Source organism: Priapulus caudatus, unplaced genomic scaffold, assembly GCF_000485595.1.
Source record: "Priapulus caudatus unplaced genomic scaffold, Priapulus_caudatus-5.0.1 Scaffold228, whole genome shotgun sequence".
NCBI lineage: Eukaryota > Metazoa > Priapulida > Priapulimorpha > Priapulimorphida > Priapulidae > Priapulus > Priapulus caudatus.
The window spans coordinates 587,349-600,000 of record NW_014577289.1 but is presented as its reverse complement, the minus strand read 5'-3'; the positions used below and the strand labels follow the sequence as shown (position 1 = coordinate 600,000).

Below are 12,652 nucleotides of genomic sequence, written 5' to 3'. Positions count from 1 at the left end.
GCAAATGAATAGGGAGTAAGTTATATTTAGGAGATGAATTCATAGTTTACATGGTATCTTAGGAACCTTCCCATCTGCCTAGTGTTAATGAGTACGCAATGCTCACAGCAGCTCGTTGGCTAACGCTCCATTAGGAGTGTTCCCAACTTTGATATCATTAATGATTAATGATTAATGATTGATAATCCTAACCCTAACCCTAACCCTAACCTAAATGACATTAAACCACAAACTAATATATGACCATGACCATATATATAATAATGACATTAAAGTTGGGAACACTCCTAATGGAGTATCACCCCTCATGTTTAACGTCAAACCCCAGTACAGCATTTTCTGAATAACATATAGTGATATACAACCCATTACCATCACGCCCCATATATAAAACTCGAAACTTCCAACGTGTTTTTTTTTTAAAACTCCACACGAGTTTTATTAAAGATTCTGTGTAATGATTAGCCGGACATGATTCGTACGAACATGATTCAATGATGAAGACGAACACGAAGCTATACTGTACAGAACAACCCCCCACAACACAACGTGACGTCACCGCCACCGTCACGTCGGCATGTACCTGCAGAAAATTGTGAAAACAACAGCCAGCGTGACGCGGACTGCTGCTGCTACCACCCCAGCATCACGACCGGTGGCGCTATGATCCCAAACAGGACAATTCGCGTTCGTGAGCGAACCGAGCCGCTCCGTGTCGTCGTGCATTTGCTGAACGGCGCTTCATTTTTGATTGCATGCACCAACGCGATGCTTTGCCTCGAAACAGCTCTGCAAACACACGTGAATACACCTGGCAACGTCCACAGGCAACTCGGTTCTAACACAGGTGACACGCAAAGCAGGCCTTAACAGAAGATGGGGGCAGCAGCTCACAATTGCATATATTTATAAGACATACATGTACACATGAAAATTGCTAAGAAAAATCTCTTCGTAACTACACTGGTGTATCTCCTACGTGTGCAAACGTTATCACTGCCTATCTGATTCATTGTAGATGCGTCAATCCTGACACTATAACAATTGTATTAAAACCGTTATACAACCTGATGTAACTTCGACCATGCACTTTCAACCTAGGCATGCATTTGTAGTGTAACTGTGTTCATTCACGTCATAAGCATTGATGAGAGATAAGTAAAGAGCGAGAACGTGGAAGAGAGGGAGAAGGAGCGGGAGAGGGAGAGAGAAAGAGAGTGAGGGGGTGCAGAGAAGGGACTGCACAGCCCCCACCACACGCCAAGTGCCGACCATTTTTACTGTCAACACAAATGCACGACGAGTAACCAATTTCTAAGATGGGGCCACAATCAAAATACGTACGCCGCGAAAATACGCAGAGAAAGAGAAATCAATCCACTGAAATATTCTACGATACAATGCCGATAACACTACTGACTGGCAAGTGACGTTTGTCCACACGTCCTAATGTGTGCCTGCAAGCAACAACGTTGATAATGAGAAACCTGAATGAAACAAATCCAAAGTAGGTTTACGAAAACGCAATCCTAAATTGATGATACTCGGGGAAAACGGAAATATATTAAGAGAACAAAACCTAGGTCATTGCATTTGGAGTTCAGACACTAACATCTAGTACCCTAATAGACATAATTATTTTGCGCCGATGCTTGCTATGTTCCTAATTTGAGAAGGACCTAACGAGATAACTCAAAACCTAGAGTTCTGTTGTGTTGGGCCATAAATCCCAGACAGCTATAAAAAGTGCAACGTGTACGTGTGTCCTGATGTGTGCACAGATACATACGGAGTCCGCGGGTGCGTGTGTGCGACTGTGCATGCGTGTGCGCAGTGGGGAAGGGGGGGACTTGAGGGATCACACATTATAAATACTAAAATACATACTACATGTAAAAGACAAGATGCTCTGAACACTCAACCCTCTGAAAAAATATAACAGGTTGTCATCAGAAACAGAACTCGTGGTTACTTGTGACCTTGAAACCTGTGACCCACTCGACCCACTCGTATAACTAACTATATTGCTGTGACATCACGTGCACATGACCGATTTCATCAGGAGCTTCGTTACCTTGCATAACGTGCAAAGAAACTTTCACCCCCGCCTGCGTTTTTTGCAGCAACGCCGAGCTGGCAAACAGGTCATGCAATACAAATACCAATGCAACTACATTCCAATTCGAAGACGCATTAGCAAAAAAAAAGTGCAGAAGAGAGGCACGCCAGCCAACGTGTTTCTTGTCTAAAGCTAACATGACCTACGCTAACCTAACTTCTAATACTCAAAGCTGCTATCAAATCTTCAGCTCCTGGGGGGTGGGGGTGTAAGAAGTGGAGACTGGTGCAGGGGCAGAGAGCGAGCTGGTCTAAACACACTGGATACACGTGTAGCACACAAACACGTGGAGAATGCTCACAGTGCGTGCGTATGTATGTGTATGTGACCTCTACTAGGCATCTCCTGTGTAATACTACATATATCTGATAATCCCGCTAATTCCGTTACCACCGCTTGCACACGCTGTCCAGTTCTCTACCAGGCATCATGCCCTTCAGCGAGTGCCCCTTTTCCCTATAACGTCTCATGGACTCCCTTCTCTCTCTATAGGACCCGGGGGTTAGACCCCTGTCTGTCTATTATGAGGACGTCTATCTATATAGCATGAGATGGACCCCTTCTCCCTATACCATGGAACAGACCCCTCTCTCTATGGCATGGGATGGCCCCCTCTCCCGATAGTGTAGGATGGACTCTCTCGCCCTGCAGTTTGGGATGGACCCCCTCTCCCTACAGCATCACTGTGTGGTACTGTCGCCCTGCAAAGAAATTATAATTAGCGATGTCCTGAACTTATCCCTCACTATGTTACTTGCGAGTCACTTGTGGCATCCTGTCAGAAACATAAATATATACTGCTATTACAGCTCTGTGACGTCTTCGCATTTACATCACACGTGATGCACTAAAGTTCTGACACTTTAGAGCTTTGATAACCATAACTATTTACGATGTTTCATGACAACGGGCTCCTGGTTTTATATAAAATGAGACGAGGCAGAGTATGGCGGCTGTTGCTTCCATTAACTACAGTCTTACCGCATCACATCTCAATCAACCGTCTGTACACATGAAGAAATCTTCCTGCTCTCTCTTCTCCCGACACAGCATGAACTTAATTAAATGTTTATGGTAAACAAGGTAAACAAGTGAAGGGTTGGTAACATGACCTTTACATCCCAATCTATGAATCTTCTTGCATCATGATCATCGAGTGACAGATTCAAATACACACATACTTAGAAACGTTGCAACTAGTATTAAATGTGTCTTAAAACCTGTTAGGGGTCACTAAAACTGGTGAATTTATCAAATGCAAACAAACACGGATGATAACCTCCACAAATATCAACAGAAAACTGACATCGGCTATCTAATAATGGACAAAGGCTGATAACCACACTTTCCCACTCCTACGCTCACGGAATATAGGTTATACGATTTTTCTACGATTACCATTCTCAGCTACTCTTGTACGTACGGCGGACATGTGGACACAGCCTTCCTACGCCTCTTCCAACCATTACTCGCACAGAATGGGATGTCACACCACACCGCCACGATCAATGGCACTTCAGCATACCAGTAGCGCAGGTCCACTCGCAACATCTGCGCCGACTCCCTGCCAAAAATGTTATGCACAGTGGTTGCTCCAGTGGTAGGCCTCCTTCCCTCGATCTCTCTCTAGCTGCAGCAGGAGTGTCACACTCAGCTGCATCATCGTAGCACATAGTCTGTTCCGACGACGACAACGCGATCGACGGACGGGTCGACGCGGCTCGATTCTGTGTTACATGCCGTCATTATCCGCACTAAACTGCAAAGACCATCACGACACGGAGCGACCCTCGATACCGGCTGCAAGATTCACCGTCGCTGCACATCGGGGCCTACCCGGCCAGCGTGCGTCATGCATCGGCGTTTGCTTTCAGAGTATCGTGCAGTTCGATTCGATGCCTAGTACAAGAGGGGTGAGTGTCACGAGCATGCTACTCAAATGAGCAGCAGATACCAGTGTGCACTTAGTGGACCCATGTCCCAACATTACCTGGCTAGGAAACTATATGCTAGTGCACTATGCACGATTGTGTTTTCAACTGTTAGCTCTGCAATTCTGTGCCTAGTATGGAAAGGGGAGAGGAGACGCGCATGGTCACTCACAGGAGCGACAGAGTCGGGACCCCGACAGATGAAACACAGACGATACTAGCGTCAACGACCGTCCCCGCGACTTCAGACGAACAAGATGGCGCTCGCCGTACGACGGACAACGCTAGCGTGCTAGCGACGCGTCGGCCCGTTCGGACGACCGCACGCTCTCCGACAAACGATAATGCAGCACGTAACACAGAACTGCCGGGCTGCCGCCGCCGCCCCACTAGTGCACGCTCGCGTGCACCGCCACACTAATGCACGTCGCCGCACTAATGCACGTCGCCGCTCTCGGCCTTGCTTGCGGCCGGCGGGTCGGGCAGCGTCGAGTGCGGCGGCTGCGGCGTGACGGCGGCCGGGTGCGGCAGCGCGGCGGCGGCGTGCGCCATCATCGGCTCGAGCGCGGTCGTGGAATGTGCGAGCGCGACGGGCGGGTAGCTGAACGGCTGCCCGTTGAGTCCGTCGCGGAACTGGCTCAGGCGCAGGTACTCCTTGTTGACGCAGTTGCGCAGGCCGTCGGGGATGCGGCCCGTGAGCGCGCGCCGCACCTCACCAGCGGCCATCTCACGTAGCTCGGTGATGCTCGCGTCGCTGTACCACGCGGCGTGCGGCGTGCAGATCAGGTTCGGGCAGTCCTTGAGCGGGCCTGCCGACAACAAATACGTGTCAGTAGTCACGGCGCATTAGTCATTACACGTAGTTGTCGTGACGCATTATTCAATGCGACACATTAGTTGTCACGACACGTCATCGTTACATGTTTGTTGGTGCGCGCTCAAGATGTAATAAATGTATTAAATAATTCCAAAGATAAATCCAAAGCATTTACTGGCGTGAGAGCTTCAGTGAGATGAATGTCACCGCCCGCCATCTGGTGACAAATTACGAAGGTGCATGAAGTTAGGCAAATGATTAGCCAGGTAGGTACGTAGATTTCCAAGCGGACATGCAGGTTGCAGGACATAGAGGCACGCACTGGATGAGCAGTTAGACAGGCCCAGACATGCTATCAGTAGTAATCTGGCACCAGTCAGTCAGCCAGGCAGTTGGCCACCGAGTCTGTCAGCCAGTTACTAAGTCTAGCCGAGCGGTCAGTAACTCTTGTCAGATTATGAAGATGGTGATAATAAATCTAACGCACAATGACGCAGAAGCTGCGACATCAGCGCTTACTTACCACTGTTAGCATTAAACGGTTCGTTCTCATGCACATCCAGGGCTGCTGCTCGAATTCGGCCATCCTTGAGCGCGGCTGCTAGGGCCCCCTCATCCACGAGTCCGCCCCGCGCCGTGTTCACTAGAAACGCTCCTGTAAGAGGTGGACGTGAAACGTTATACAACCCGTAACTTTTCGTTTTCCTAATGCGCTTCGCGTAGTTCTCAAACTGGCTCATCGCTCTCACTACCTCTCATATATTATTGCTCTCTCACTACCTCTCTCATATTATTGCACTCTCTCACTCCCTCTCTCATATTGCGTTCTTGTGCTTTTTGGCCTCATCTGTTTGATCGTATACTCGTTGATCAGGTGGTGGTTGTGCTTACCTGGCCTCATCTGTTTGATCGTATACTCGTTGATCAGGTGGTGGTTGTGCTTACCTGGCCTCATCTGTTTGATCGTATACTCGTTGATCAGGTGGTGGTTGTGTTCGTTGAGACTGCAGTGCAGCGACACGCAGTCGCTCTGGAACAGCAGGTCCTGCAGCGTGTAGACGCGCGTCAGCCCCAGCGACTTCTCGATGCCGTCCACCAGATACGGGTCGTAGAAGATCACGCTGAAGCCAAACACCTTCGCCCGCATGGCGACGGCCGTGCCGATGCGACCTGCACGATGGAGCAATCGTGCGATTTACTACCGAGAATTTGTGCGCGTTGTGATCGAGCATTATTTGCCTGCTGTTGACCTAGTCAGCTTGAATGGGGGGGGGGAAGAATAGCAGGGTTCGAATTTCACTATGGCATCGCCGGCGAGTGCTACTGTTGCCCTCCGTACCTGTCGTGGTGCCCCGGAAGTTGATGTGTGACGTTATCATGTACAGTAATTGATGATTGAATATGCAGAATTTATGCAATTATTTACCTTCTGTTATCAATCGGCTTGAAGAGAGAGGACTACGGTCAAATTTGTTTGCTCGGTCAGTAGTCCCTAGATTTGGAATCATACAGTGCAAAACAACGTCTACTGAACGAAAACCTGTCTATGAAGCACACTCTCGGCACTTCTCGTAAGCGACCCACATACGCAGGTTTGAGCGTTGTTACACAGAGATCGGCGGTGATGATCTAGGACACGTACCCAATCCCACGATGCCGAGCGTGTCGCCTCGTATTCGCGCTGAGCCCTGCGCGGCGTCCCGCACCTGCTCGGGGTTCGGAAACTTCTTCCCCTCCCGCACCATGTTGGCGAGCCAGTACGTGCGACGGTAGAGGTTCAGTATAAGACAGAACGCACTGTCCGCCACTTCTTCCACGGCCACACCCGGAACGTTACACACCGCAACGCCTGTCGAAATGAGAAGAAGACAGCATAGGTTAACACATGATGCATACTAATTGCTAACACAAATGCTACGGACACAGGCACATACAGTAATATTTATGTGTCATCTTCTCTTCTTACTAAGAATGTGGCTGCTTGTATGTAGAAGCATGTTTTTTGACCAATCTATAGACTTCATACTACGATTAAAATATTAGTGACACAGAAAAAGCAAACTAATAGGCATATTATTCAGGCACTAAATAAACAGCCGTGGCCGCCATAACTGATTTACATATGTGCCATGTAACTCATATCCTATAAAAACACATGATACATGTAAAATTCACATAAATGTCCCATAAATCCTATCTTGTGTATGCATCCCAATTTGTCACACACAAAGTTTTGTTAAAATGATTACTTGGCAATCCTTCTGTGAAGGAAATGCTTGCCTAGATGCCTGTTCACCTTGACGTGGTGCCTTTGAATTTCTGATTAAACCCAAAGCAACATTTGCCCTGCCCCAAACAATAAATTAGACTCTCGAACATCTCTCTTTTAAGCAAGCATCCCATCTCCCCTTCCGCATCTTTCCGAGCTGATTACATCGAAAGCATCAATCGCCTTGCCCCAACAAATTTTACGTTACGCTCTCGAACATCGCTCTTCCAAAGCAGGCATCCCCTCGCCCCCTCCGCGGCACCTACCCAGCTCGCCGGCCGCTTTCGTGTCGACGTTATCGAACCCGGTGCCGATTCGCACGATGATGCGCAGCGACTTGAACTTCTCGAGGTCTTCTTTGGACAGTGTGATTGTGTGCCACAAGAGCGCCCCTACGGCTTCGTTCAACACCTGCAACGTGAGACCAATGCTGCCGGGGACGACGCTCGAACGATCGCTGCGCGTTTGTTAAGTGTTGCCGGGGACGACGCGCGAGCGATCGCAAATGAAAAACATTTTCCTGCCGTGCGGTTTTATCACGTGTCGTGTTAAATGAGCTCTCGAGAGATTTGCTATCGAGCTTCCGGCATTACCACCCAATAATACAGCAAATACAGCATAGGAGCAGCAGCACACGAACACCTGTGTTAGCAGCCACGTGTCAGAAAATGAACAGCTGTCTATGAAGAATACTTGGCATTACATGAAAAGTATAAAAAATTCTCCTTAATTGGCAGTTACATAATGAAATCACTATAGACGAGTCACCTGTATGCCTATAAAGGACACTTTTGGGGTTTCTCTTCAATGGAAGCAATATAGTTAACCCCTCTACAGAATGGGCACGTGTTTATAAAGGACACGTCATAAATAGAGTAATATTTGGATTACATCCTGGGTAATTTGTTCAATCTTTGAACATGGGAATCCATGCACAACCCACAACTAAACCAGAATGCCATGGGTTTTTTCCACTTTTTCCCGACAACGAAACGCGTCACACAATCATGTCTATACATACGCAATATATTTCGTTCACAGAGTATCAAATAACGCTGGACGTCGTTCTACTCATTCGCATGCCTTCTGACATCATGGCTAGAATCTTCGATTTCATGGCTAAACTTGTGTGTGTATTCTTTTATATAAATAGTACAATAATTTTACATCTGAACTCTCACCTTTTCGTGTATCTCCGTGGTGGACTGGGCATCACAAAAGGCCACGGTTGCTACATCCTTCAGAATCGGCATTTCTACTGAGCAGTCGCGGCCATCCAGCAGTGCCACCAGAGGGCGCGGATGCATCGGGCCATTACCGATAGCACCTCTTGGCAAGACTGCAAACGCAAAGAAGTTACCATAACGGGAAATGCAGATTGACAATGTCTATGACGAGTAATGACCAAACCAATTTATACGATCTCCTCGATGACAGGAAAACGTGGCCAAAAAAAATAAAATACAATAAACCTATCTATAGATTGTGCGCACACAAAAGATTGAACTGGTTTTAAGAACAGCTGAGGCATCAGGAAACATATCATATTTGTGCACAGCACTACAAGGCTAAAAACCTAATATTAGGCAATAAAGCAAAATGATTGCCACTATTTCCTATAAATATGCATCTCATGATGGTTTCCATACACATGGGCTCAGTTTTACAGCAATAGCAGGGGTAGAAATGAACTTTTGAACACGGGAGTCCAACGGACTCCCTACCCTCAAAAAGAGGGAGTCCGCAGCAAAATGAGGGAGTCCGCAGTCTGAGGTTCAAAATTAAAGATATTTACAATAACGCATGTGCTTATTTTTAAGATTCATGCGGTTGCACGTCTGCCAAATTTTCGTTGGACATTAGCTGAAAAATACAGTAATTCCGCGAGGCCATGCTCTGGAACGAACTAATTAGTATGGCAGAATTTTCAGGGTATCACACGGACTCCTGCATATGTCAAATCAGGGAGTCCGACAGTAAATCAGGGAGTATTTGACTCCGGACTCCCGTTAATAAACATTGTATGAATAATTAAAATAAACATTAAAAAACACGTTTCTAACTCTGACTGTTGTCTTCACTCATTCAATCTTTTGGCGACGCCGATTTCCCATTCTACACTAGTACGTGATTCATCACATGATTTTATTTCACAGGCCTTCATCTTTTGGTATAAGTACAAGCGATGAGTGTAATAGAGGGTGTGCTGCTGCCTCGCTCACCAGCCAGATAAATGGAATGAGACTTTTAAGATTAGTCATGTGTGATTCAGAAAAAAAGGAGCATTATATATTGTAAGTGTTTCCTTTCATAGTTAATGTTGCTACTTTTGTCATTATAATATAAGCTAAAGATGTTCCATTAAATGATGGTTTTATAAGTGGATAATTATTTCCCTTTAATTGATTGTTTATATATAGATTCACCTAAATCTGCAATATGTATTATAACTTGTTAGACGTTATCAAGTGAATATAATCTCCATAAAGTTCATTAACCTATAGTGGTAGAGTTTTGGATTGTGTCTAGACTAGACATGCATAGCTAGATTAACATGCTGATTTTTTATATTATCTAATTAGCATGGCTAGATACAGAAACTTTCTGCTTTAATTCCTCCCGTTGTTTCTTCCTCACGCAAGGGAACAGATAATCTATGCCAGCCGTAACACACCGATAGTCTGAAGCCATTTATGCTTGAAAATTGCATGCTTCTCTGCAGCTTCCCAGATGTCCAATTAAAACGAATTTCATTCAATTAAGTTTTGTGGCAGTATGGCAATTCAGATGATAAATAATTATAACTACAAATACTTAGATGTGTTTCTTGTTTGACTTTGATTGTGTATAAAGAAAGGTTTTGCAATAAATGCAAATTTCGAAACACGCACACACACACATTCATCTATTCACATGCACACATACTCACGTATATATACTCACGTAGTATATACTCACGTAGTATATATATACTCACGTATATATACACAAGCAGGCGTGACCACATGCACATGCACTAATGCACCAGATGTATAGGATTTGCCCCCATCAGACACATACCTGGTGTGTCCATGCGCGGCCGTTTGCTCGTTGGGATATTAGCCATCATGTGTGAGATGCTTCTTCTAAGTGAGGTTACAATCAACGATTCACAGAATCAGTGACAGCCTGCGCGAGGTTTAGATCCAACCTGCAAAACAAACCAGCCCAACATCATCAGTTGCCTTGCTAATCGGGATACCATCAATGCATAAACACGTTTCACATTTTCGTAGCCATTGGCTCACCAGCACTCATAGTGTAGCCTCGACAGATCAATGGAATGTCAGTAATAGTCATAAAGGGAATACATTAGATAAAAACAAACATCGGGACACGATTTTATATCGAGTACGCATAAAAGAAGCACAAAATGACTATTATACACTGTAAATGACGTTACATTCGCATATTAGGAATCAAAATACAAACTACAAAAACAATTTTCTAACGTTGCAACCCAACAGGTAGGCTACAAAGAACAATGTCGATAATTTTCACTCATTGCACATTTTCGATTTCCTGCTCGATTTCGAACTCCTGAACAGAATAATTTACACAGTGCACAGATGCAAAAATGTGTCCGAATACGTTCATGTACACGAAGGACCTAACAGCAACTACAGTGGCATTGAGAACGAAAGAACGCTGCTTAGCTCCCCACTGCTTGTGGGCAACTGCAGACTCCCTACATGTACATACACTTCGCGTGACACATTTTATTTTGCCACGTGTACATGCGTGTATGCACGTAGACGTGGCACCGAGGCCTTCTGCTACCCCCGATTCAGCAGGCAAACCCCAGCGACTCTCGCCAGTATGTCAATAACCAACCGTTAACTGCATGCGGCTTCACACAGCCAGCCGGATAATTTCATGCTACTAGACTTCATTACGCACGCATCATTTTGATACACTTGCCTTCGTGTTTTAACTGTTATGCAGCCAGTGCCAGCATCTCAACTCGTTCACTGCAGTGGCCTTTGAGTAGCCGCTTATACGTGCATATACGTGCTTATACGTGCGCGTGTCGAAAAGTGTAGTAGCGCGTTCTTAGTACAAAAGCGACATCATATATATGACAATATATACGCTTGGCGTTACGTCAGCGGTGTGCAGATTAAAACGATAAGTAATTAGGTTTTTCTTGTGCAGCCGATGCATGCAATGATACACTCACACACACATACACGATCACCGAGTTATAAAGGCACATTGATCGGTGTCTTTGTTGGCAAATACCTGTGCTGTATAGGGATGCAGGCACGCCGCAGCGTGCCATCTCAGTAGCTAAAGTATTGATTTTATGTAAATGCATCAAATAGAGAGTGGACTAGTGCACGAACGCGCAGGGAGGCGGTGTCGTGCTCCCCAGCAGCTTCAGCAAACCGCGAGTCAAGTGTACACAACTGCTTCTGCTGTGCAAACTGCAAACATGATTTGAAATCGCATTTAAAACAAACCCGCACACGCGCACATTTCTTACAGTCACACTTATAACAAACCATAGTATACCATCTTATACAGAGGCCCGCGGATAAATGCATGGCAACGGATGCCGACTGGAGCAAACCAATCGAAATTCTACAACATGGTTAATGACTTTCGTTTCAGCTTCACTTAAGGGGTTAACGTGTATATGTAAGAATGGCACACGTAATGCGCACGCCAACTTTCTACAGACTCTCTGTTGGACACTCGAACAGTCAGGTCATTGATTAAGAAAGATTTATGACAGGGAGAACACGACATCAGACCAGAATGAATCAATAGCGAGCGATATTCTACGAACGACGGACAAACCCGGATAGACTTTTCCACTCAGATCCCTAGAAGCAAAGACTATCAAAGATATATGACCACATGAACTAGAAGATGTATAGTTAGTTACACAGGCAATTTTAACGCACACATTCAGCTGAAGGAGAGAGAGAAACACGAACACATCGCAGGGAAGCATGCGACCATTAGGTCAGGGATAAAATTACAGCAGCTACCTAATACTACATGTTTTTACCTACCTTCCTGTTATACCGTCATATAATTCACATCAGAAAATCTGTACAATTTCATCTGCATTATCTTGCACTAGGCGATAAAGTGACGTCAATGGCAGTCAAAATAAGTAAAAACCCTACAGGCACAATCGATGTTTCATCTTAAGAGATTGCATAAGAATTAAGATAATACACACATAGGATCACTGAATTCTACAAACGACTGCATTTACACAAAGCACCACTCAACATCATTTCAAGACAGAATTAGAACACTAGCATATCTTTAAGCATTATTTCTATTTAACAAGTGCCGCGGAGCGACAGCGCTCATCTAACGTCTACTGCGGTGACTCTGTGGTGGAGTGGTGGGATTCTAGTAAACCCTGTTAGTCCCAAATGTGTTCACATACACGCCGAAGCAGTGGAACTTGAAGGCACAAGGATGGTATCATGAACCTTCTCAAAAGAATGTTCGTT

At 45.5% G+C, this 12,652-nt stretch overlaps 1 protein-coding gene across 1 annotated transcript in view; it reads right to left on the bottom strand.

Annotated features, from left to right (window-relative positions):
• Positions 1–4,485: 4,485 nt before the first annotated feature.
• Positions 4,486–12,652, bottom strand: part of LOC106807660 (C-terminal-binding protein-like) — a 17,305-nt gene continuing 9,138 nt past the window's right edge. Inside the window, exons 2-8 of the mRNA XM_014810074.1 lie at positions 10,197–10,326; positions 8,318–8,475; positions 7,403–7,547; positions 6,510–6,716; positions 5,759–6,037; positions 5,391–5,522; positions 4,486–4,859 (exon numbers count right to left, since the gene is read on the bottom strand). Coding sequence (XP_014665560.1) covers positions 4,486–4,859; positions 5,391–5,522; positions 5,759–6,037; positions 6,510–6,716; positions 7,403–7,547; positions 8,318–8,475; positions 10,197–10,245 — 1,344 coding nt within the window. The 5' untranslated portion in view covers positions 10,246–10,326. The remainder of the gene's footprint in view (positions 4,860–5,390; positions 5,523–5,758; positions 6,038–6,509; positions 6,717–7,402; positions 7,548–8,317; positions 8,476–10,196; positions 10,327–12,652) is intronic.